Source organism: Ictalurus punctatus, chromosome 15, assembly GCF_001660625.3.
Source record: "Ictalurus punctatus breed USDA103 chromosome 15, Coco_2.0, whole genome shotgun sequence".
NCBI lineage: Eukaryota > Metazoa > Chordata > Actinopteri > Siluriformes > Ictaluridae > Ictalurus > Ictalurus punctatus.
Genome location: NC_030430.2, coordinates 6,143,353 through 6,171,009, shown reverse-complemented (window position 1 = coordinate 6,171,009; position 27,657 = coordinate 6,143,353). Strand labels below are relative to the sequence as shown.

The 27,657-nt window shown below is 39.9% G+C and overlaps 1 protein-coding gene across 3 annotated transcripts; it reads left to right on the top strand.

The window, feature by feature from the left end:
• Positions 1–834: 834 nt before the first annotated feature.
• On the top strand, positions 835–26,448 carry fyco1a (FYVE and coiled-coil domain autophagy adaptor 1a). 3 transcript variants are annotated; one of them, XM_017486661.3, is made up of 19 exons: positions 892–937; positions 1,499–1,887; positions 1,998–2,098; positions 2,983–3,089; positions 3,365–3,490; positions 5,102–5,208; positions 6,398–6,541; positions 6,794–6,887; positions 7,551–10,034; positions 10,756–10,848; positions 12,378–12,496; positions 13,380–13,547; positions 15,483–15,635; positions 16,712–16,947; positions 20,470–20,617; positions 21,699–21,797; positions 22,727–22,937; positions 23,141–23,250; positions 23,889–26,448. In XM_017486661.3, exons 3-19 carry the CDS (start codon positions 2,047–2,049, stop codon positions 23,962–23,964), a joined length of 4,527 nt encoding a protein of 1,508 aa, XP_017342150.1. In that variant the 5' UTR covers positions 892–937; positions 1,499–1,887; positions 1,998–2,046; the 3' UTR covers positions 23,965–26,448. The 3 variants fall into 3 exon arrangements, with proteins under 3 accessions (XP_017342149.1, XP_017342151.1, XP_017342150.1); XM_017486660.3 differs by lacking the exon at positions 1,499–1,887 and having other exon boundaries at positions 835–937; XM_017486662.3 differs by lacking the exon at positions 1,499–1,887 and having other exon boundaries at positions 875–937; positions 2,001–2,098.
• The last annotated feature ends 1,209 nt before the right edge of the window (positions 26,449–27,657 follow it).

The window sequence follows — 27,657 nt, the reverse complement described above, 5'->3', positions numbered from 1 at the left end:
GTTACCTAAGCATATGGTTTTGTAATAAATAAGTAAATAGATAAATAAAGCCAGTTAAGAAAAGATCAACTTTGTGTATCAATGTGGAACAAAGTGTACCTTTAGAACAATAATATTTAGGCTTCTGTGTATTCAGTGCCTGTATATGGGAAGTAGTATTACATCATTTATTATTATTATTATTATTACTATTATTATTATTATTATTATTGAAATTTTGTTCTCACTAGAGTTGGATGAATTTCTGAATATTTCTGAATTTCCTACTGTTTTATAACAACAACAACAACAACAACAACAACAACAACTTAAGAATATGACCAAAAAACGATGCCAAAAGCTTAGCTCTTTGTTTCGTGAAGATTCCAAGTGAACTTTCTGAATTTTTGTTTCATTTGTTTTATTTCAGTGATTTTTTTTTAATTAAAAAAAATCTATTGTGTAATTTTTTTATTGAATTATTTTGTTGCAGTTGTGTCAGGTTTGTGAAACCTCTACTTGTTTCTTGTGTTGGTACTAAAACAACAACAACAACAACAACAACAACACTTTGCTGGTTGCAGCTGTCATATGACGTCGCTTTAGTTCAACCAAGCATGCTTTCTTTTTCCTATTGGTTGAAAGGCTTCAGTGGGCGGGGCGTCAAACTGGGGCTAAGAAACATGTCAGTATTTCCAAAGAATTTCACTCACGAAAAAAAAAAAAAAAACATTTTTAAACATTTAAACACTGTATAGTGTACTAGACAATATTTCGTTCCTAAATGTTCCTAACCCTAAGTAATGTTTGCTTTTAGACACGTGTGTGTGTGTGTGTGTGTGTGTGTGTGTGTGTGTGTGTGTGTCTGTGTCTTTGACCTGTCAATCAAACGGCTTGACAAGACTAGCAAGTTTGTTCACCTGTTTGTAAACATCGGACAGGCTCGACCTCTCCAAAAGTATGTTCAAGTTTATGAACTTTTATCTTTAACCTTTAAACAAGTGTATTTTCTTCCCACGAGGTGGTTTATGATGTAGATTGTATCCAGTTGGTGGACTTCTTCAGGAAGTATTATTTGTTAAACTGTAAACAAACATTAGGGCTTTCAATATTCAGTATTTCAGTGTTTCTTTTTCAGTTTTTCTGTTTCAGTAGTTTTATGTTTCAGTATTTCAGTTTTTCAGTATTTTTATGTTTCAGTATTTTTATGTTTCAGTATTTCAGTGTTTAGTATTTTTATGTTTCAGTGTTTAGTATTTTTATGTTTCAGTGTTTCAGTATTTTTACGTTTCAGTATTTTTATGTTTCAATGTTTCAGTATTTTTATGTTTCAGTATGTCAGTGGTGTGATTTGAATAAAAGTAAATGTTGAGAGAAAATAATTTCATCGCAGGCTATCAAGCAGAAATATTAGCTGCTTTTTTTCAAATTTATTTTTATCTATTTTTTATTTTTTACATCATTCATCAACCAAAAAGTAAACAAAAATAACACCTAAGTCATTTTTTTTTCTCTGCAGAAGTCAGAAGAGCAGCGACATAACTTAACAGTTCTCTGTTGTGTAAAAGCTGACATTTAAAAACAATTTGCAACGATTTATTTACGACCCCTGTGCCATATCTAACGGAGCCCCTTTTGTGACATCCCTTCTAATTCCGTATAATAACAATAATAACGACATAATTAAGTCGTAAGGTGTAGTGAGTCCTAGATATATCGGCACAGTTTATAATCCCGAGCTGAAAATAATCAAAAGGAATCAATTCCCTCTCCTCCTTGTAGCTCTTGATTATCGACCTACTTATTATGATCACGTTTTATCAAGTCCTTATCTCGTTCCTACCACATGATGGTCTCGTTCCTGGTGAAAGAGGCACTAAGTTACCCTTAGTAACTGTCTGATTTGAGGTAGATGCCTTTTTATTCATTCATCTGTGAAGTCATGAAGAATTTGAATCTGCTTTTCTATAACTTTTAACAGAAATAACTTTATGTTTTTATTCCACTGCCCTCACTAGCAGACCACACATGACCTCTTGACCCGGTTGGCAGGGAGTGAGCAGGACCATGGCGACAGCTGGAGAGGGCCAGCTGCAGAGGGTTATCAGAGATCTGCAAGGTAATGTGTGTGTGTGTGTGTGTGTGTGCGCGTGTTGAGGCATAGTGTAACAGTAAGGTAGAGAGTCAGCACGTGAACCTCACCCACTTACTCCTGTGATCTCTTGTTATGAGACATAAGATCCAATGAACCCAGAAAGTAGGAAAAGACATGCAGCCTGAGAGATAGAGAGAGGTCAGAGTTCATCCCTCACTTGCATTCTAGATGGATAAAAGGTACGTGCATGGAACCTGATGCACAGAATGAGGAAGTGAGAGAGCAAGGAGGGTGGAGTCAGAATGAGGCGTAGAGACTTGGCATAAAGAAGTGCAATTCCTTTCGTTAGGCATTATATCTCTTTATCACTCTGTTATCACTATACAGTTGCGTTATTACATCTGTATCTTTTAAATTCGCTGATCACAGGGACTGACTGCAGTACTTATTGTTATATAACAGTTTATATCACAGTGCTGTTGAATTCTCAATTCTGATTGGTCAGAAGGTGTTGAGTTCATTTTCTACAGCACCAACTTTGACAGTCGTCGTAACCGACATGTTATTAGTTTTTGTTTGTGTTACACTTTAGTAGCCTATTGAACTCTGTTCTGTTGATTCGGTTCAATCCTGAGCTTGGGTTAGTGTCTGTTCCCATGTCCACATGGGTTTCTTCTGCGTATTCCGGTTTCTTCACACCTCCCAATAATATTTGTGGATTGTCTATACTGAATTGCCTCCTAGACGTGAATCGTGGTTTGAATATCGTCACACCCACGCTGTATTTCTGCTTCACACTCAGCGTTCCAGGCTCTAGATCCGCTGTGACCCTTACCAGGATAAAGCATTTCCTGAAAGTGATTGTGTATTTTTCTGTTAGCGAATCCGCCATACATTTTGCTCAACAGACGCTGTGTCGGAGCTCACCAAAGAGTACAAGGAGAACGGAGAGCCAGTCACTGACGACAGCACTAACCTGCAAAAGTTCTCCAACAAGCTGGAGTACCTGCTACAGGTTTGGGTTCTCTGCTACAGAACACACACACCACCACCACACACTGTTCCACCACACACATCAGCAGTTCGATGTCTGAGATGTCATTGGCTGGCGTTATGTGTCTCAGAAGAAGTACGTATCAGCTTTTACTCCCTGTGGTTCGCAGCTGTTGTATGATAACGTACAGCTGGCTGGGGTCCAAACTGTGGAGAAAATATGAAGAGGAAAAAAGTATAAACTTCTATATTAACATTATTTTGGGTATTAAAGCAGTGCATTGTTGTTCCACACAGTTTAACCAGAAGGAGAAGACCACATTTCTGGGCACGAGGAAAGATTACTGGGACTACTTTAGCGACTGTCTGGCTAAAATAAAAGGCGCCAATGATGGCATTCGCTTTGTCAAATCCATCCCTGAGGTATTCCCTCCTTCACTCATTCACTCTTTAATCCGTTTATTCACCAACAGCCTAGGCAACTATATGGGTCGGGGTGACATATACAAGAAATACTAACTTGCTAACATTACAGTGCGTTAGATTTGCAATATCAAATGTTATGCAAAGATGACCTGCCGGTTAGCTCCGTCAACACCTTTCTTTGTTTGTTATAGTTCCGTGTTGCGTAGCCTTGTTCAAACGCAAAGGTCAACGTGAAATATCGGTTCTTCCTTATTTGTACGCTGATACAAAGGAACGTTTCTTTAAATGCCAGGTTCTCTCATGTACAAGCTTTATTACAGAACAGGACACCTGCAACCTGTTTGTCTCACCGCAAAATTTTCTAACTGTAAATCCTGGGAAAAGGGCGAAGCTAGCCACTGTTGAGAACTGATGGACATGTACGGAATAATAAAACATGACATTGGTGTGGTGTGCTGTAATAGGAAAATAATCAGTGATGGGCTGGGCGATGAAGTGGAGTTACTGTTAACTCTCAGAAGTTGCCGATTTTTTAAAAATTAGCATGTCCTGGGGTTTTTTTATTCCTCTTATACCTCAGCAATTTGCCAACAATAAAAAAAAATGTATTTAAAGGGCGACACTTTCTAATTTTTCTCTCCATGTTTAGTTCCGTTTAATCTTGTGGAACATCCATGAAACAAGTGTAAACTCATCTGTCCTGAAAGCTTACCAGTTACAGCTTTACTTCTGACTGTTATGAAGCGTGAACTCCTTACAATGTTAAATGTACGTTAAATCTCCTCAGAGAAAATGTCTCACATATCAACAGCCATGCACGTTTTTAAATTCTCTTCACGTCGAACATCTACCATACAAGCCCCTGTGTAAGTTCTTACTACAAAAACGAAAACATTTTCGAAGAAGAGCATGAACATTAGCCCGTGATGTGTGGCCTGAACTACTCTCAAAGCTGCTGTTTTAGAAAAGAATCGCCGTGATTATTTATAAGTTGTAATTATTACAAACGATGCTTTAGTGCTAGGACTTTATTCTTCTTCGTGGAAATCCTGGTATTTCTTAACAGAACTGTAAATTTCCCAACGTTGCCGTACGATATATGCTTCTTCCTTTTACTTCCTCACTGAGGAAAGTTGTAATACACGTTGCATTAGACATTATACAGTTCCCTCCGAAAGTATTGGAACGGCAGGGCAGATTCTTTTAGTTTTTGCTATACGGTTAAAAAGTTTTGGGTTTGAGATCGAAGGATGTATACGAGACAACCGATCAGAATTTCAGACATGTTGAACAACTTAAAACATGCCACCTTTTGTTTGATCCTACCCGTTTTTTCCAGCGATCTTGTATAACGTGACAGACAGGTGTTTCTTGCTGCCCAGGTGAGCCCTGTTAAATTGATTGTTTAAAGAATTAATAGCTCTGATTGATCTGCTCTTGGTTTGCGCTCTGGGTTTCACCTGTGAAGACTGTGTTTGTTTGGATAAATCAACATGAAGACCAGAGATGGATCGTTTCATTTCAATGTGAAGGATATACTTTGTATGTGTGATAGAAACAACCCTCTCTGCATCTCTCTTTCTTTCTCTCACTCTCTCTCTCTCTCAGCTAAAGACGTCGCTGGGAAAAGGCAGAGCATTTATCCGATACTCTCTGGTGCACCAGCGGTTAGCTGACACCCTTCAGCAGTGCCTCATGAACCAAAAGGTCACCAGGTACCCACACCCATATTTCTAAGGGTTCATTCATTAACACTGCAGCACCTGCGTTTGTTAACTGCGATACCCTCTCTTCACATAATTGTGTTTTTTTTTTTTGTTGTTGTCGTTTTTGGTCAAACCACTGTTCCATGTTCCTGTAAATCTTCGGCTTTACGCAAGCGATCACTTTCATTGTTTTACCTTGTTAATTTCTCTTCCCATGTCGAGTTGTACTTCTTTAAATTCGTTTCCCTGTTTCATCAGCGGGAGCGGAAGCTGTCCTTTTCACGTGTCGGTAGAATAATACTCGCATGCAGGTAAACAGCCGAGTACAAGCGTATGGATTGATTTTGGAGGTGCGTAACGTCGTGTACGTGACGTACCATAGTTCATATCATCCATGGATGCATCTAGATAATACAGTTTTTGTATTATGATTTAAATCTTGATAATTATCAGGATTATGGCTAAAAATGGCCATATTTTTTAACATTTTTTAATTTCACTTATCCAATACCAGTCATACACTTTGCCTATACCGAAGAAAGGGCGATTCTCTTTAAAAACGCACGTATCCGAACATAAGATTTAAGGCTGTGTAACTACTCGGGATAATTGCAGTACGGCACTGCAATGTGGTAACAGAAATACAGCACGAAAAAATTATACAATATACCTTGGGGTCCAAAAGTCTGAGACCACATTGAAAATCTTTTAAAAGAAAGTAAGTAAATGTTCAGTAACCGTGACTATTGAATCAAACTTGTGTCAATGCTCGAGTGCACGCTGTCATTAAAGCAAAAAAAGGGTGGCATAGCGAATACTAAGGAGCTCTGAAATTCATATAACTATTTCAGAGAGTTTACTTTCCACTAAAGTTATTGTCTAGTAGTATAATTTGTAATAAAAAATTGTTGTATTAAATTAGAGACAATGCAAAATCGAAGCATGTACAGGAATATTCACAATAGATGTGTCCCAAAAAGTAACGCTTATGGACTATGCTTATGGTTATTACACTTCTTTAATTATCTAGAAGAAAATTTGCAAATGTAAAGTGAAAAAATACAATTTAAAAAGCTTCTAAGGTCATAAAATTGACATTTGGGGTGAAATTGTGATTTGAAAAACGCTTCAGGTTACAGGTGGAAGTGTAACCGATCGAGTCTTACACACGTAACCGATAATTGTGTTTAATCCGCAGTGACTGGTATTATTCCCGAAGTCCCTTTCTGAAGCCTCATCTCAGTGTGGACGTTGTTAACACTCTCTACGAGCTCAACGAAGTCCAGTTCGATGTGGCGTCCCGGGGCCACGACCTGGATTCGGCCTGGCCCACTTTTGCACGGTAAGCAGAGCATACGGCCCGATACGCAATCACGTGTTAGTATAGCTGGTTCGGAGAGACGTGAAAATGAGTGAGTGAGCGTGCAAGGGAGTGTGTACGTTACGTAAGTGTAGCGTCAGGTGTGTACACATCTGTTACTGCTGTTACTTTGGAGAGGCACGCTTTTACACAGCAGTTGGAGAACAACACCGCATTTGTGTACAATCTGTGAGCATGAATAATCTGGTATCCTGCTCACGTTTTGTGCCACAGGAGGACTCTGGGTTTGACCAACTCTCCAAGCCACATGTGGAAAGCACCCAGCCGCAGCTCCAGCATTAACAGCCTGGCCAGCTCATACTCACAGGTGATGTGCTTTAGAACACAGGGTTTACACTGGAATTTTAACAAGACTAAAGAGAAGGTTTAACAAATGTAAAAAAAAAAAAAAAATGGTTATACTTTCCATATAAGTCAGTACTACATGTTTCCAGTAGATGGCAGGAGTTACCAGAATTCTTCTCGTTATTCTCTTAGGCCAGTGATTTTTAATCCTGGCCCTCGAGTAGTCCTTTAGATTTAGGTTTACTCATTTAGCTGTCACTTTTATCCAAATTGTTAAAGATACAGTTGAGCAGTTTTAAGGTTGAGGGTCTTGCTCAGAGAATCAACAATGGCAGGTTATTGGTGCTGGGATTTGACCTCACAGCCAGTTTGGTTGTCTTCAGCCATGTCTTCGGTAGACCACCACCTTAACCACACAGTCGTATCTTGGAAACATCCAGGGCAGAGTTAGTCCAGGACCAGAGTTGGGAACCATTGCCTTTGATGACATTTGGACAAAATGTATTATCGGCCATGCCTGTGGATTTGTTTTTAGCAGCACTTTTTTCAGCTGAAATTCTTACAACTTTAGTCAAAGTTCAGATTGAAAATCTCATTTATTTTCGATGGAGAATTGAGATGCTTGAGTATCTTCTGTATCTCACTCCAGTACTAACCTTTTTTTTCTGTATCATCACTCTGTCAGGCCCCGGAGTTTCTCTGCAGTCCAGAGTTTGGAAATAGCTTGCTGAGTGAGTCTGCAGAGCCGTTGTCTGATTCTGCCATCACCGCAGTGGACGAGCTTCGTCTGGAGCTGGATCAGTCAGAGCTGAAACAGCGTGAGCTGGTGGAGCATGTTCAACAGCTTGGCAGCGAGGCCATAGAGCTCCGTGAAGTGGTGGCTGAACTGCAGAGGCAGCTGGACATTTCATTAGCAGCTCAGTCTAACCACCAGGAACTTCAGCTCAAGCTGGAGGTGTTGGCAGAGAGGGAACGGACTCTAGCCCAAGATCTGGAGGTCCTGAGGAGACGTGAGGCTGTTAAAGAGGCAGCAGATCAGGAAATTCAGGGCAAGTTAGCTGCTGCGGAAAAAAAGAACGTGGAGTTAATGGCTAAACTAGACGAGGTGCTTGAGGAGAAAGGGCAGAGGACAGCCAGCCAATTTGACTCGGCCCAAAAGATCCATGAACTCCTGGATGGACTGAAGGAAGCAGAGAAAGGCAGGATAGAAGCACTAACACACGGTGAAGAGGAAAGGATGCACGCAGAACGTCTGGCTGAGGAGCTCAGAATGAAACAGCAAGCCCTGAGAGACGGAGAAACTAAAATGGCCGCTTTAACAGAGAAGAGTATGAAGCTCATAAAGCAGGCAGAAGAACAACGTAATGCCATGGACAAACTTCAGGAGGAGCTGTCAGTGAGAGAGAACGAAGTAAGCAGTCTTCAGAAAGACCTGCAAGACCTTCAGCGCTGTCTGGAGGTGATGGAGCATCAGGCTGCCGAAGAGAAGAAAAGGGCCTTGCAGGAGAAAGAGGTGCTGCAGAAAAAGTTGAGCTCCCTACAAGAAAGCCTAGAAGGACAGGTGCAAAACCTAAAGGCACAACTAAGAGGTAAAGAAACTGAACTTATCTCCAGTGTGAAGAAGATCAAGCACCTGGAGGCTGTAGCTGAGAAGATAGCAGGAGAGAAACAGGGTCTGAGTGGGAGTATAGTAAAACTGGAGACACACATTGAAGATCAGAGAAAGATGATTGACGAATACAAGGAACAGTGCAACAACCTCACAGAGCTGAACAACAAGCTCCTCAAGACAGTCGAGAAGAACAAGGAGACCAATAAAGAGCTGATGGAAAGCAAGGCTGTGTTAGAAAATGATCTGGCTGAGCTGAGGGCATCTGAAAAGCAGCTCAGAGGTCAACTCGATGACGCTAAAGTGACAGTGGATGAGCGGGAACAGCGGATGCGTGATGAGAACCGCAGCCTTGATAAGAAGCTCCAAAAATCAATCATGCAGATCAAGGAGTCGGAAAGCGTAGTCCACAAGTTGGAGCAGGAGAACACTGATCTCAGGCAGGAGTGCTTAAAGAGTAAAGATGCTCTCGCAGCTGCACAGGAAGAACTACGTAAATCTACTGACCAGATCAGGGATCTCGAGAGTAGCCTAGAGGTGGCAAGACATAACGAGACAAACCTCACCATGCAGCTAAAGGAACAGCACTCACAGCTGGAGGATCGAGAGAAGCTTTGTGAGGAGCTTCAAGAAAGACTTGATGAACTAGAAACCCAGGAGGGAGAGCTGGAGGCTGAGAAAGAAGAGGCAGAGCGAGCCTTGGAGATGCAGAGGGAGATGATGGGAAGGTTGGAGGTCCAGAAGAAAGCAGTGGAAAAAGCTCAGCTGGAGATGATTGCCTGCCATGCCACGGAAGCCCAGGATATGGCCTCGAAAGTAGCACTATTGGAGGAGCAGCTGGGCCTGAATGTGAAAGAAGTGTCCAGACTTCAGGAGGAAGTGGTGGACTTGAAGGCCAAACTGCTTTTTTCCGAGGAGGACAAAGTAAAGGTCCAGACTAAGCTGGTAATCACAGAGGCGTCTAGGATAGAGCTGCAGACTTTGACAGAACAACTTAAAATGCAAGCTGAGGAGCAGAACCGAAATCACGTCAATGAACTTTTACAGTTCAAGCAGCACGTGGAGGAGATATCGTCCGAACTAGACGTGGAAAGATCTGCGCTTGCTAAAACATCAGCTGACTTCACTGCAGCTCAAGAGGACCTGGCTGTACTAAAGACCCAAAATGAACGACTGGTCATGGAGAACACAGAGACTAGAGAGGGACTCCACAGAGCCAACATGGAGATGGCTGAGCTGGGAATGACCATCTGCAAGCTGACCGCGGAACGGGAGGAAGCTGAAGAACGCCGGGCAGCCGAGAGCACCCGGATCCATGAGATGGAGGAACTGGGAGAGCGTGAAAAGGATCGGCTGAACGCCAGCGTGGCGGCACTACGGCAGGAGAACGCCAGTTTGCGAGAGGAGCTCCTTCAAGTGGAGAAGCTTCCAGAAACAGTCCTGGAGTTGAAGGAGATGCTGGATAAATCTGAGAGTGAGAGAGAAGTGGCACGTGAGGAGACGGCAGCCATGAGGTTTCAGATGAGTACGGAGAATATGACGCACCAAAACCACGTGAAGGTAAGCAGAGATTCTCAAAGACGTACTAGGGAACTACGTTGGCTGTATCTGGATGCATAAAACGAAGAACCTAGGCTTGTTATGGAATTTCTGCTACCACCATGAGGTTGATTATTTTTCTATAACAGCATGTCTCCAAGTTATTGCCAGTAGCTCATATGGTGTATCAGAAAAATGTCTTCCAATATTGGGATATTGTTTTATTTTACCATCTCACCCACAGTGAATTGAAGTATAAGAAAAAGAACGTATATCTTTATTAGTTGATAGGATTGGTATTTTAAAAAATTCCCACATCCACAACTCGGTGGCCACTTTATTAGGAATAGTATTAGGAGTATACATGCATGTAGTATAGAGTGAAATTAGTTTCTTTGCATGTGCCGGCTTGTTAAGGAGAAGAAGTCAGAGCACAGGGTCAGTCATGGAGCAGAGAAGGTTGATGGTCGAGCAGCAGCGGCTAGGAGTAGCTGGAGGTTTGAACTCGTGACATTCTGATCAGTAGGCCTGAACCGTAACCACTAAACCTTAACCTCTGAGCCACCGCTATAAGTATATACAGTAATGAAATAGAGCTAGTATCTAATAAACTGGCAATTCGCAGCATATTTATTCAGTATATAGATCAGGGAATATTCAAATTTTCCTGCTCAAGGTGCTACATTTTTGTGCTTTCTGTAAAAACTTTGAATGTTTTAGTGTTTTGTTTTTTTCTCCTCAGAGCTTAAATGAAGCACTTGAGAGTTTAAAAGCACAGCTGAGATCTGAAAGCGAGAAGACGTCTAGCCTGGAGGTCAAAGTCTCAGAGCTTGAGGTCTGTATATTTAAACTTTGATGAAAAAAAAAAAAAATCTGCTTAAATTTGTTGAGAATGTTTAAAAAGATGCTGTTTTTTTCTTTTCTTTGTTTAACATCTGTGCTTGGTGCTGCTTTTCTTAGAAATAATAATATATTTTTCCTTAGAGAGCCTACTTGAAGTTAATTAAAAGTCGAATCTGTCTTTCACCATCCTATGATCTTGTGGTCTTGAAATGGCAGTATGATTCTTGATGTGACTCTTGAAACGAATATCCGTTCCGTCTAGGTGGTTAATAATACATTTGTCTGGCTAATAAGCTAATAAGAAGGACATTAGCATGTGAGTCTGTGTGTGAAAGGCTCAGTCACATGGTGTGATGATGAAAAATAGTGCCCATTCTGTAATGATAGAGTGTTCGAGCGCACTATTTTCTCATTATGACCCAGGAGTTGTTTATAAGTAAGGAATTAAACACTGTGTCACGCTGTTATAGGACAATAATCAATGACGGGCTGATGCAATGCGTCCACATATGAATAGAAATGGAATATTTTCCAATAACGACACGTCCACGTGTTTAATTCTTTTCTTTTTATTCATTTTTTTTAACCACAGCAACACGACAACAATTAAAATTCATATTATAAATAAAGACTTTTTTTTATCGGTTTATAGTTGCGCTTAAAGTCAATACAGCTTCATGTTACGTAAATATCGGAACACTTAGTTAGAGCTTTACCTCTGTCTGTTACAAAGCTCTGACACTGGAGACTTCTTCCATGAACCATTAAACATCAACATGTTTTTATTCTGTTTATGTGGAGCGTTCACTGTAGAGGTTGTACTTTTACTTTTTCCCTGGGGTATAAATATGTGGTTGCACACATGTAAAATTCCTTCGATCAACAGTTAATGAGGAAGAGGATGCTTGAGCATACTACCCCCAAATATCCATCTATCCATCCAGGTTCTGTGCCGCTTATCCTATACAGGGTCACGGAGAGCCTGGCGCCTATCCCAGGGGACTCTGGACACCCTGGACAGGGTGCCAACCCATCACAGGGCACAATCACACACACATTCACACACTATGGACAATTTGGAAATGCCAATCAGCCTACAACACATGTCTAAGGTCTGGGGGAGGAAACCGGAGTACCCAGAAGCACAGGGGGAACATACAAGTGCCGCACACACAGGGTGATGTCGGGAATCAAACCCCCAACCCTGGAGGCATGAGGCGTATGTGTTAACCACTAAGCCACTGTCCCCCCCCCTCCAAAAAAAAAAAACAACAACTAATAAACAATTACATTAATTAATATGGTGAAGGACGTTTATCCATTAAGGACAATGTGGTGTGAAAAAATAGATTAAGAATTTTTTTTTCATGCAAACACATCAGTTTGTAGAATAAAACATCATTTACTCAGTCAAGGTTTAAAATTGTTTTAATCCAGTTAAGACATCTGTAAAAGTTTTTAAAGCGGGGTAACAACAACCAAATAGACTTCTTATCTTTAGCCTGGTCTGTGTTTCTGCAGACGGTGAATTCAGAGTGCTCTCGACTGTTGGCCGAGAAAGATTCGCACATCACCAAGGCCGAGAGTCTGATTCGCTGTGGAGAGGATGAAATACATCAACTGAAGGAGAGAGTGACATGGTAACACACACACACACACACACACACACACACTTCTGAGTACAAATGCATTTTCTCCCCCGTCCTCTCCTTCCCAAATTTCCACTTCGCATCTCCTCTGGTGTAACGATGAAGCAGCACCGGGCCGGACGTAGCCTCTTATGGTTGCTAAGCAAAATCTGGTGGGGGAATCCCTCGCAGCAGCTCATCAAACATTGTGCTTCATCACCATAATAGCACGCTGACATGATACTATAACAGCAAAACCTTTACAAGTGTATATCTTTTCACAATCAGCATGTGTTAGCTAGTAAAATCTGCAGTCTTACATCGACAAGGCTATAAAATGGTAGCTAGCGTAATATAATAATGCATGGCTAGCCGGTTAGCTAGTTAAGTGTGTTAATACAACCTGAGGAAAGTTTAGCATTTAGCACATTGTGTTTTATAAGATGCGGTGTTCTGCCGTCGTTTGTTTTCTTTAGGCATGTTTAACTGCGATGTGACCGCATGCTTTGCTAGTAGGAGAGTTAGTTTTCGGCGAAGCACGGTGCAGGAGAGCTAGCATAGCATTGAGCTCTTAAAGCTAACTGTCAGAGTCGAATGCAATTAAAGCAGGATACTGACGCAGCAGGATGCTGATAATCGAGGAAAGAATGTATATTCGTGAACTTCCTGAATTCGTGTCATCAAAGTGATTAAGAAGTTTGGATGTTATGCAAAGTAGAGACACAGAGAAAAGGATGGAGAAGAGGATAGGGTTCCCAGCAGGGTCTGTCTGCCTCCCACAAAGTGTTTCCTACTGACACAATGTCTGTTTTCTGACTTCATTATTTTTCATTTGTAATATTTCGGTTCTTCTCTTCCTTCTATCCTCTCATTTTTTTCCTCTTTCTCGGCTCAGCGGGCAGGTGGCTCTGGCGCTAGCGCAGACGGAGCGAGACGAGCTGAAGGAGAAGATGGAGAAGGTACAGTCTGACGCTCAAGCTGAGCAAATCAAAATGGCTGCCGAGATTGAAGACCTCGACCACACCAAGACCACGCTGGAGGAGCGGCTCATCGAGCTCATCAAGCAAGTTCAACATGGCCTTTCTTTCTTCTTGCTTTTCTTTCATTCTTCTCTTTATTTTATGTTTTCTCTCCTTTTTTTAATCTTTTTTTTTTTTACCTTTCTTTTCTTTCTTTCTTTTCTTTTATAAGTTTTTACATACTTATGTTTACCTGATTCTTTCTTTCTTAGTTTCTTTCTTCCTATTCCTTAATTTTTCCTGTTTTATATATTTTTACGTTTCTCTCGTTCGTTCTTTCTTTATTTCTTTTATTCTTGTTTCTATATACTTTTTATATGTCTACCTGATTATTTCTTTCTTTATTTCTTTCCTTCCCTGACCATTCTTTTTTTATGTTTTTATACTCTATGGCCAAAAGTATGTGGACACCTGGCCACCACACCCATTTGTGGTTATTCCACAAACTTTTGCCACAAAGTTGGAAGCACAGAATTGTATAGAATGTCTTTGTACACTGTAGCGTTACACTTTCCCTTCACTGGAACTAAGAGGCCAAAACCTTTTCCAGCATGACAATCTCCCTGTGCACAAAGCGAGCTCCATGAAGACATGGTTTGCCAAGTTTGGAGTGGAAGAACTCGAGTGTCCGGCACAGGGCCCTGACCTCAACCCCACCCTGAATACATTTGGGATGAACTGGAACACCGACTGAACCACAGTCCACTGTAGTGTGTGTGTGTGTCTAAGTTATTGTGATATCTCTAACAGACACAATTCATGGTAGTGTGTATATGTGTGTGTCATTGAGACATGTCTAACAGACACACTGTGTGTGAACTCTGGTGTTCTGAGCAGGAAGAAAAGAGACAGACCTTTTAATTCTGTAGTGATAAGAGGTTTCACACTGCGCTCACTCCTCGACTCAGCACTTGAGCGTATGCTACTTGTTTTTTGGTTGTTGTTTTTTTTCTTTTTACTATAAAAGCGTTATTAAAACGTATTTGAGACAAAGCCGAATAATCAGAATGACACCATGGGGAGGACAAAACAGCGAAGATTTCTTCAATCAGCAAAGTTTCTTGCCTTAAAATGGCACCAGACAATATGACGATCCCATGGAGTTCTGTAATCAGTGCGCTGTGTGTGTGTGTGTGTGTGTGTGTGTGTTTAGTATCAAGCCATTTTGATGTTGTCAGGAAAATTTCCTGCAGTGGACCCAGCTTGAGTTACAGCCATTTTATTCCCTCACACACTTATATATAGAGAGAGAGTTACCACGGCAACGTTATAGATTAGATTGGTTTCCAAAAACAGCATCCTGATGTGTTTTAATCCACAGCAATTTGCCAAAGATTTTTACTTTGTTACAGAGCAAGGCTTCATTCGTGATTATTCATGTACTGTATTTTAGTTACATTTAACATGTGGAACATCCACAAACCTTCCTGTTTTCTTTCTTTCTTTCTTTCTTTCTTTCTTTCTTTTTCCTTTCTTTTATTCATGTTTCTATATACTTTTTATGTTTACCTGATTTTCTTTTTCTTTCCTTCTTTCTTTTTTCATTTTTCCTTTTTTATTCATATTGTTTCTTATATTCTTTTACCTCTTTCTTTCCTTGTTTTTCTTCCTTTCTTTCTTTCTTTTTTCTTTACTTCTATTCATATTTTATATGCTTTTTATATCTGTTTACCTGCTTCTTTTTCTTTCTGTCTTTCTTTCTTTGTATTTGTATTGTTTCTTGTACTCATTCACCTTTCTTTCTTTCTATTATTACTTTATTCCTATTTTTATATACTTATGTTTACCTGATTCTTTCTTATTTTTTCTTGCTGTCTTTCTTTTTTACTTTCTCTCTTTCTATTCCTTAACTTTTTCTGTTTTTGTATGCTTTATATATATATATATATATATATATATATATATATATATATATATATATATATATATATATATATATATATATATAATCTCATTCCCCGGCTCTGTGTCTGATGCAGAGAGAAGGACATTCTGTGGCAGAAGTCTGATGCGTTGGAGTTTGAGCAGAAGCAGAGGGCGGAGGAACAGTGGTGGTTAGTGGACCGAGAGGCTACACACTGTCTGAACTGCAACAGCCAGTTCACATGGTGGCTCCGTAAGCATCACTGCAGGTGGAGCACTCACAACACACACACACGCACTCATACATATACACACACACACTCATATATATACACACACACACACACACACACGCACTCATATACACAATCATATATACACACGCGCACACAAACAAACATGCACTCATAAACACACTAACAAGCACACTCATATAGTTTTACTGGAACATCCGTGAACACTTTTATCTTTTTGGCTGTATGTAGCATCCATCTATCCATCCATCTATTCATTTATTTATTCATCCACTCATCTATCCATCCAGCCATTTATTTATACATGCAGTCATCTATCCATCCACCTATCAATTTATTTATTCATCCAGCCATTTATTTATTAATTTATCCATCATCCATCTATTCATATATTCATCGATCCATTTGTCCATCCATCCCCTCATCCATTCACTCATCCATCTTTCCATCCATCCTTCCATCCATCCATCAACCCATCTAAGCATTCATTTCTTTTTTTTTTCTTTCTTCCTTCCTTCCTTCCTTCCATCTATTTTTTTGTTTTGCATTTTGTCCATACCTTACTTCCTTCCTGCATTCCACCCTTCCTCCCAGTCTTTGAACCTTCCTTCCTTTCTTTCTTTCTTCCTGACTTCCTTCCATCCATCCATCCATCCATCCATCGGTGCTTTTCTGTCTTTCTTATTCCTTTTCTTTCTTTCTTTTTGTCATACCATCCTTTCATCCTGCATTTTGTCTATCCCATCCTTCCTTCCTGCCTTTCACCCTGCCTTCCAGTCTTTGAATCCTCCTTTCTTCCTGCCTTCCATCCATCCATCCATTGATGCTTCTTCCTCTCTCTCTCTTTCTCTCTCTGCAAATTTACAGGTTTGACATCATTTGCAGGGAAGTGTAAGCAAATATTAGAAAAGTCTAAAATAATGCTCAGAGCTGTAGACAAACGAAAGAAATGATGTCATACAGTGAACATCCAGAAATCCTCATATTTGCAGATAAATAATAATTACACTTTATTAATTATCATTTAATAATTACTGCTTACAAGTGTGTGTGTGTGTGTGTGTGTGTGTGTGTGTGTGTGTGTGTGTTAGGTTATGTGGGCGGATCTTCTGCTACTACTGCAGTAATAACTTTGTGAGTACTCGGTCCGGGGGGAAGAAGGAGCGCTGCTGCAGGGAATGTTACATGCAGCACAGCGCCGTGGTGGAGAGATTCACCCGCTCCGAAATCAGCAGCCCCACCGACACATCTGCAGCACACGCACACACGGCCAACGCACCTCCACCCCCACCTCCACCCCCGTACATACCTACACCCAGAGTTACAGGTATACACACACACACACACACACACACACACACACAGATGCATTTTTTAAAAAAAATCTTCAATTCACTTTAGTGCTTTAAAGCTCTTAGCTTGTGTGTGTGTGTGTGTGCATGCACTGACACTTGTAGTGTCTATAAAATCAGCGTGTGCACTTCAGCAGGACAAAAGCTTCTTCACACAGCAGGAGTGTTTCATCCTGATAACCTGTCTGAGTGAGAGCACAGAAGAACACTGTATTCAGTACCAACTCTTAGTTTTAACACAGCGTCATTCAACACTAAAACAATTTACTCCAATTATTCATGTCAGGCTTCATCAGGAGTGTTTCTGAGAGTGGCTCAGATCTGTATGCTACTACAGCATTTCAAGCTCTCGTGCCTGTAATTACGATTTAATCTTGAATATAGTTAGCATAGCTAGAGGTTGACCTCATAAGAGTATTGAATATTTTTATTTCAATCATTTTTTGGATTTAGAATAGGACATCCATACATTTTCCGTATCGCTTATCCTACACAGGGCCGCGGGGAGACTGGAGCCCTCACACGGGACTCGGGGGACACCCTGGACGGGGTGCAAACCCATCCCAGGGCACAAACGCACACACACTCATACACTACGGAGAAATTGGAAATGCCAGTCAGCCTACAGCGCATGTCTTTGGACTGGGGGGAGGAATCCGGAGTACCCGGAGGAAACCCCCAAAGCACGGGAGAACATGCACACTCCGCATACACAGGGCAGAAGTGGGAATCGAACCCCCAACCCTGGAGCCATTAAGCCACTGTGGCCAAACCAGTTGGATTGCAAGTGTGGGGGTGAACGAGAACAAACATTCACAGGGGACAAATTGCTGGTGTCTATGAGGAGATTAACGGGATGTTAAACCGAATGAAACCAGCAACATGTTTGTTTTTCAGACGTTCACTACTTCTGGATGTGACGTCCCACTTTAAATATGGCTGCCATACAGTGAAGTCAAGCGAGCAGCTCAAATTCTGCTGATTTTCTGCCTCCAAAGCTACAGCGAAGGCAAACGAGCTCCTCATCACCAGAGTTACACCAATCTTTATTTCATCAGCAGTACTGATCTTAAGTCTAATCTAGAGAGCAAGCTAAGCTGAGAGCGTTGATACGGTTTCAATGTGTGCCACATGAGCCACTTTTTTTTTCTTTTCATATCAGCACAAAAACTGCGCTCTGAGTAGAGTATTTCTGTATAGGGGGGGGACAAAAGCAAGTCAAGTTGTGCATTGTGCTAAAGGTGTAGGAAACCTTGGGAGGCACCAACACAAAAGAGTCTAATCATAGTTTTTTCGGAGCACTGAGCTTTTTTTTTTGTATTCTCCTCTAGTATATTAAATGGGTGACATTAAAGCAACAAGCAGCATTAAACGTTACAGTTTATCCACCACAAGCCTGGAAAAAAACTCTGGAAGTGTACTGGAGCGACGAACACTTCTTCCACAAGATATTTTTTGTAATGATGGTGTATCTCACATCACTCCAAAATCTCCCATAGCTGATCAGTTGGGGTAAGATCTGATGAATGCAAAGCTCATAGCTTCATTCTCATCAAAGCATTCCGCGAGCCCTGTGGCTGGGGGCGGAGTCATCCTGTCAGACATGACGCCCGTCAGGATAGAAATGTTACACCATAGGATAGGGAAAGACTCAAACCCTGCAAGAAAAAAAAATCAACAACAAAGCTACCTATTTTTCCTTTGTCAGCCGTAAAAAAAAAGTATGACTATGCAAGAACGTAAACGTTAGCTAAATTTACTCTCAGTGTTAACGATTCCTGCTTTTGTGTCACGGTTTCGTGCTTGCATTTGTTTTTGTTTCTGTCTCCACCCCCTGTTCTGTCACTCGCTTGTTTCCTGATTGTGTTCAGCTGTTTTGTGTTAACCTAGTTTGCTGGTTGATACCCCGTCGTGCCTAAGATTATTTCCAAAGTCTTACCATGTGTTTGTCTGTTTTAAGTCTGAGCCTTGATTTCGCGTTCTGATTTGCTTGGTTCAGATTTTCACCTGTTCTTCTGGTTGTCTTTTTAGTTTTGTTGATGTTTTTATGTTTACTACCTGTTCTCTGAACCCCGCTATGGATTTTCAAGCTTAAATGTTGCTCTTAAATCGGCTTATTGAACTGAAAGAACATTTTCTACTTCCACAACCTTTGGTTATCTCCACTATTATCAAATACCAAAGACAATGACGCATAAATGTAACAACTGGCCATATATATATATATATATATATATATATATATATATATATATATATATATATATATATATATATATATATATAATGTGTATTTGTATGTGTATGTATGTATGTATGTATATATATATATATATATATATATATATATATATATATATATATATATATATATATATATATATATATATATATATGTATGTATGTATATGTATGTATATGTATGTATGTATGTATGTTTCCTGTAGCAACCACTTTACCTTATCGATTTATTTGTATTTGAGCAGTGGGGATTGCGTATGGGATCCAGTCAGTGGTTCCGCCGTAATTGAAGGGCTTTTAATAATTGCCTTTGAAACTTGAGTGTTGGAGATGAGATATCTCTCACTCAGAATCATTCCCCCTTTGTGATAGTGGCATCTTTTGATCTTGAAGTACTCCTCAATTCTCAGGCTGAGGTCTTTCTGTTGTTTTGCATTGAGCTCGGATAGCTGTTCTGTTGGATCCAGTTATTTATTTATTTAGACCGGTTTATATAGTGCAGATTACTCCGCTGGACTTTCATCCTCAGCGTCGAAAATTCTAATTTATTCAAACACTTTGGCCGAGTGACGTTTAGGCTAATTGAAACTTGCGTACATTTTTTTTTTTTACTTTCGTCAAAGTATTTTTTGAACCGTATCAGCTCCTCGGTTCTTCAAGTCGCTGAGAACTAGTAGCAAAGTCGTCACCACGCGATCATAACCGTGTCCTATAGAAAAAAAAATGACCTGCTCATCTTCTCGGGTTCATTCTCGGGAAGTGGATTCAAGCGTAGCGATGAGGAGTGACACGCTTTATTAATAACGATTACACGTAACCCTCATCGCTATTTTAAACAGGACTTGTGGCCTATCGTTTCCGTTTAAGCACGCGTCGATGGTGTGGACGCATAATATAATGTCTTTAAAAGTTTGTACAGCTTGGCGTTATCACTCCGGATCAGTTTTCATCTACAGTCATTGCTGAAGATTTGAAGAAATTATTCTTATATTTTTTTAACCTTTTGTCTCTGGTTACTGTTTATTAGCTGCCTGATTCCATGACAGAAATTTAGACGTACTGTTATATATTTGATATATTCTGTATCTTTTATTCGATATCGTGTAAAGGGTTAAACCTGAGTTTTTCCATAACATTTAGTTTTCATTCGCGTATAAAGCACATATAAATTATAAAGCGTATTAAGCGATTGAGGGAATTGCAGGTTATTTGTACGTCTCATTCTTCGTGTGTGTGTGTGTGTGTGTGTGTTGCAGTGACCGATCCGAACGCGAAGCAGGACGATGGAGTGTACGACATCATCACTGATGAGGAGGTAAATGGACTGTACGACAGCGACACGCTCTCGCAAACCACCGGAGAGTCACAGGACGGAGAAGCCGAAAGCCGGACCACTCAGGACCCGTGAGTCTAATAACACACACACACACACACAAGTCGACAAAAACCCTAAATACCACCCAAAATAAACTTCACACAACCTAAAATAGACAAACACACACACACCACCATACACAGACACAACACTCGACCAAAAATACACACCTTAACGCAACCTAACACACAACACAGCTCACACCTACCTGCATAACAGACAACAACGCAAAACACCACACACACACACACACCGTACAAAATACACAAACACAATACAAAAACCCTAAGCAGTCACACAAACACCAGCCATAATACAAATACACACAAGTGTACACACTCACACAATTCACATCACAACCACACACAGACACAACACACTACCACTAATAGCTAACACACAAACACCTCATACTGGCACATAAAAACACAAACCAAGCAAAACCCTGCACTACCAAAATTACACTGAAAAACACAGCACAGCAGGCAGAATAAACACACACACACTAACACACACACTAACACACACACACACACACACACACACACACACCACTTAAAGTACACATGCAAACCTGCACGCCACACAAAATAGTTCTTTGGTTGCCATGGGAAATTTGGGTACCGCGGTAGCCAAGGAACACTGGACATTAAATACACAGAAAAAACCTAATTACACACATCACTCACACACACATGCACAAAGAATTTTACGTCCATTTATCCAGGCGCTTTGCCTCAGGTTTGTGGTGCTGACGTTCCACTGAGAAATTACACCTAATTTTAGACATATGAAGGAAGCTCTGTTTGGGGGGTGGATTCTGATTGGTCAGGAGGTGTTGATGTTGGTTTTCTGTGACAGCAGCTCTGACAGTAATGCACTCATTATATACGTTATCATTTGTATAGTAGGTAATAACCAGAACTTAGCTGTTCACTGAACTTTAACGTCACTGTAAATGGATAAAAAGTATGACATTCTGTCATTATATAAAAATAAAATGCTGCTGTAATATATGTGAATGAAACACCAGGATGTGGTGCCTTTGGGAAGGTAAGAGTAACTTCATTAAGTATAATTTGATCTGGTGTGTGTGTGTGTCCCCTATAGTGGTGTTTCTGGTGATGCGCTGGTTGCTGAGGAACAGGAGGAAATGCCCCCGACTGTACAAGATGCCGAAATCCATCTACTCAAATCAGGAGAACTTGCGTGAGTGCAGTAGGAGTGGACGATATGACCAAAAAAAATCATATCACGATATTTCAGGACATTTGTACTGTACGTGACATATATATATATTTTCCCAGAAGACAAAATAATAACAGTTTCACAGATCATCCGGTTCAAAAGTTTACACCCCCCTGGTTCTTAATGTAGCGTGTTGCCTTCTTGAGCATCAGTGAATGTTTGCACCTTTTGTGATAGTCGTGAATGTACGAGTCCCTCAGTTGTCCTCAGTGTGAAAAGACGGATCTTGGAAAGGGAAAGGGATCAAATATGCAGAAGATTCTGGAAAAGAAAAGAATGTGCAGGACCTGGAGGATTTTTCTGAAGAACAGTGGGCAGTTTAACTGCTCAGGACAAACAAGGGACTCGTGAACAACTCTCACAAAACATAAAAACAGTCCCTGATCATCCAGGTAACATACAGTATTAATAATCAAGGGTGTGTTAACTTTTGAACTGATTCATTTGTGTAAATTCAGTTATTATTGTGTCTTGTGGACTATATGTAAATATCTGTTGTGTGAAATAGCTCATTCAGGGCAGAACAAAATGAAAAAAAAAATAATGAATGATCCCTGTTGTTTATGATTTTTTTAAATGATGAACCTTTGCAGATTCTGCAAGGGGTGTGTAAACTTATGACTGCAACTCTTCCCACGTAGCACCGACCACATCAGTCATCCCGGAAATCGGATCGAAACACGACATGCTTGTTATTCCTATCTAAAACATATATACATATTTCTCTCATATTACTCTTAGCTGAGCAGCTATTCCATCATTTCATGTCAAGTCCTTTATGAGATTTTCGTTTCAGTTTGAAAACATACCCCTCAGAATAGTTGTAAACGGTTCTGAAAGTTGATGATGGGAGTGTGCGTGTTATTTAGCTGCTCGTATGATGTGTGTAGCTCCTCGGTCCAGCTGCACATCGATGAGATCCAGCGGTTCGGCGACGCCTCTCGCGAGCTCTTCGTCAAGTCCAGCTGTTACAGCGTCATCTCCGTCACCGTACACGAGCACGGCCACGCTGTCGGCTGGGTTTTCTCGTCCGAGCCAAAGAGCATCTGCTTTAGCGTCGTCTACAGGGAATCCGCGGACACATCTGAGGAGCAGGCCAAGGTGACACACACACACATGTACAGTATAACAAGAATAATTGATGCTATCAATGACTAATGCACAAATTGAACTACAAATTGACTTTTTTTTTTGTCCTTGTATTTAGCAGAAGTCTTATTCGTTTCCATTGGAGCTTTTTTGTTTGATTGTTTGTTTTTAACGTCACATGACCCTATATATTACGAGTGTTCATTTTTGTGTAGGTTCTGATCCCTCTGACTCGGTGTAACGCGCACAAGGAGACCATTCGGGGCCAGCTTAAAGCCAGAAACCCTGGAATCTACACACTTATCTTTGACAACTCCTACTCCAGGTACAGTCAGTTTTAAAACACAAGGCTCTATCTGAGAGAGAGGGGAAAAAATGCAGACACGGCTCCAGGTGATATCTATACCAATACCACATCGGGGTAGAATTCTCAATTACAGAAGGCGTAGGTTCGTTTTCAGTTCCGACCCCAAGATATAAACGAGAGGTTTTATATTAACGGGTTCTAACACATTATCGTTTCTATAGTAACAACTCGTTCACAGGGACACTACATAATAAATGTTGTTTAATGAAGAAAAAATGTTGATATGATTGCGTTTAATGTTATTTTGAGATTTTTGTTTAACGTTTAAGTAAGGAGCGTAAGCGCTTTAGAATGGTTGGTAAGTTTTCTGCCATGCGAACAGACTTCTTACACATTCTCGTACATTTTTTTCGCCAACAAGACAAGCCAGCTACGTCTTATGAACTTATGAGGATAGCGACAGAACGACTGTTTATAGCTGATAAATCCTGTGGTAGAAGAGTAAATGCTACTATAGGAAAATAATCAACTACAGGATGGTAACAGTCGTCGTGGGTTATATTTTTGTACCAGCGCATGCTGTTGTAATGGGTTACATCATGATGATGTCAATCAAGATAATCACGGTTATGTCTCGTTTGTGATTGTATCTCTAGGTTCATCTCAAAGAAAGTCAACTACCACTTGACCACTGAGAAGCCCGTCATCTATGATGGAAGTGACTGCCCGTAGATGCACTGTGGATTTTTTTTTTTTCAGCTTCAGATTTTTTTTGTTCATTTTGTTACACATTTAATCATTTTATCCTGAGGCATGCGAGTGTTTTCGGGTTCCATACGGTTTTAAAATAGCACTACCAGAACGAGACGAGGCGTTCCCGAGCACTCTGAGGTTTTCACACTTCTGCATTAAGGTCGTGTTTGTTATTATCGATGTGGCTTTCTGGCCATTAATAACGGCTTTCGTTCTTTAAATTTTTAATCATGACACTTTTTAAATAGCATATTACATTAGACGTAAAAGCCACGCTACACACTACATCATCAATTTGCTGCTAATGGGAGTATATATATATATATATATATATATATATATATATATATATATATATATATATATATATATATATATATATATATATATTTTCCAGTTCATTTTGACACAGCCTTTCATAGATAAAATCTCAAGCGTACACTAGATTTTATCATTGAAAAAAAACTCCAGCTCTAAAAGTAAATCAAAGCCAAATGAGACGGTGCACTTTACCAAAGCTAGAACACTCTCGCAGTCAGGAAGGTTTTTAATATACTGCGGCTAAAGTAGTCAAGTTCGACACTACAGGCGCTAATCAATTACGCTGTTAAAAAAATCCAGGTGCTGTCAGGTTATTAACCCCCGACAACCAAAGACAAGTCAGGATTATTTCACTAAATAAAGTCTATGTACACTATACACTATACTTTTTGGAGACAGTGTGTGGTGGCCTGGGAAAACTCTTCACATGCTGAAATTGTCACTAAAGGCTTTTTGTCTTTCGTATATATATCTCAAGTAGTAGAAAAGTTCTATGGTTTTAAAGGACATCGCGAGACAATTTTCATTCAGACTGCGGCGGAAGGAGCGTCACGGTGCCTGATTGCAACTTGATCAAAGCGTGCCGTTCACTGTGTGACGCAATCACACTTATTCTGCGTTCTACCTACCTCGAAAGTGGGAATTCGGAGTTCGGAATAAAGTCATTTTTGACGTTTGTGCTACGAAGTTGGAGGGGAGAAAAAAACATGTACGACTCGATGTTCATCTTTTGTTAGCAACAAGCTAGATAGAAATTATTGAGTACTAAAGTTACGACCTTTAAGGGACTGTATTTGTTTAACTGGTTCCATTTACGTTCTTTAAAACGTAAATAAAAAACATTTCTATGTCATTTTGGTCAAATATAGTATATTTCTTATTTAAATATAGAATTTCTTAGAGTTGTGCAGGTAGAAAAACCTAATTTTTTGGGCAAAGCCCAATTTTTTTCTTTCTTTTTTTTTTGTGCCAGATTTCAGACACAGTGACATTGGACGGGTTTTCCCACACCACCGCACATATGTTATCGTTTTTGAAGTAGCTTAATGTCAGATTTTTGTTTTTAAATAAAATTATATGTACTGGAAAAGACACTAACCTCAAACACCCCAAAGTCAGCCACTAAGGGGCTTCAAAGTCTTTCTTTCTCTGTCTGTCTTTATCTGAATTTGACTAGATTTAATCACCGAAATTAAAATCCATTCAATTCAGTTTTATTTGTATAGCACTTTTAACAATGCACATTGACTCAAAGCAGCTTTACAGAAACATATAAACACAGGATACAGATTTAAAATATTCAAATATAATCTATGCAATGTCACAAATGGAAAGAAATGTTTATTATTTACACGTGATTTACTTTTATATGTGAAAAACACATGGTGTACTTTCAAGTTCAATGAATTCTCTGAATAGCTTTTTCATGTTTCTTTTTTTTTGTCATCTGTGGAAAACCCTAAACAGAGGGCTTCGTGTATTTAAAAGTGTTTTTATCTAGAATTGTTCACCATCCGAACAACCCTTAAATGTAGAAAGCTACAGAAAGTCTTCCTCCCATTGAAACCCCAGTTGGTTTTATTGATTGTAGTTTACAGTGTACACAAATGTATCAATTAAGAAAAGACGTCTTCGCTAATAACCTCATTTATATATATATATATATATATATATATATATATATATATAAAAAAACAACAGGACCACAAATCTTCTGTTAGCGTGGACAACTTTTATGCTAACGAAATGAGAATGAAATGGCTTCCTTCCTCCGTGGATGAGAAAGCATGTTTTAGTATTGTTGACTTTTACAGTCTTTCCCACGTCTGCCGACTTGTATTTGTACAGCGTCAGGTTTACCGTACTCGCCCCGTATTGTATTAGGGGTCGACGAGTTTTTCTAGCTGTCAATTATAGAAAGTACAGGAGGCAGAAAGGTTGCCATTTTTCTTTCTCGTGCAGCGAGAACTGACTGCAGCTACTTTCAGCTACGTATGTTCACATAACGTCTAAACATGTTTAGATTTGGACGCCACTACAGGCCATTGGAAACTATGTAAACACTATGGAGCAGAGACAAGTCACTGTTATGATGTGATGTACATTTTAAACGATGTAATAAAGTTTTATTCAGCGCTTGTTGTTCAGAGTTTACACTTTGACGTTTCTCGGTAACATAATAAGCGGTGTTTATTTTAATGTTATTAACCTCAGGAGAGAGACAGACCGACAGAGAGAGAGACAGACAGAGAGAGAACAGCTGTTTGTAGCAGCCTCTATAACGAAAGTGATAACAGAATACTATTATAAAATTGTTTTGCGGACAACAGTAAAGGTAACTATAAATGGATGAGAAGCACTATGTGGCGTTCTTTAATCATTTACTTACATTTTTAAAAACTCTGCATTTGGCAGACGACCCTTATCCAGAGCCTAATCTTTAACAAATTGCTCTGGCAGGAGAGGGATGAACCAATTCAGGGTGTGCTGTTACTGGACGATAATCAGCTTTACCTCTGGCTGTTTACCAAAGCGGTGATTCCTTCCATACTGTATACGTTAAATTACCTTCTCATAAAAAAAAAGAACATCACCATGTCAACAATTACACACAATTTATGCCTGTGATTGCAGTCTAAAACTTTCAACCAATCAGATTTGAGAATTCAACAGCATTTAAAGCACATTTAAAAGCATTTGTTCCAAAAAAAAAAACAAAAAACAATTATACAGCACTTCACACTGGTTTTCAGACTGTTTTTAGTAAATAAGTGTGCATTAGATGGGATTATTTGTAATGTCTGTCAGGAACACGCGGCTCCACCAAACCTAGCAGCACTGCTATAACTGGAAGTCAGTTATAGTCTAGTATAAAGGTGTTGTGGCGTTAACATTCAGCGTGCTTATAAGATCACAGTGTAAATGGTCCAGAATTTCCATGCAGTAGATTCATTTCAATCCCAAAACACAGCCTCGACAGTCTCGAAGTGTGCTGAAGATGTAGTGAGTGACGAAGCATTGCGTCACTTTCCCTCAGCAGTGTACCGACATGCTCTCTCACAGAGACACATCACGAGCAAAGTGTAAATGAATGAGATTCGAGAGCAAAGTATTTTCCGAGACGATACAGACTCCCGATTGAAAAAAAACAAAAAACAAGTTGCTTCGGGATATTTCTTCCCCACAACTGTTTGAGAACTCGCCTCCTGATGCTGTCAGTTTACTCACTTTATATATACCTCCAATATACCTTCAACCTACCTCCAATATACCTTCAATCTACCTACAGTATACCTCCAATGGTTTTTATATCAATGTGCAATATACTCATGTTCAATATTTGTATATATT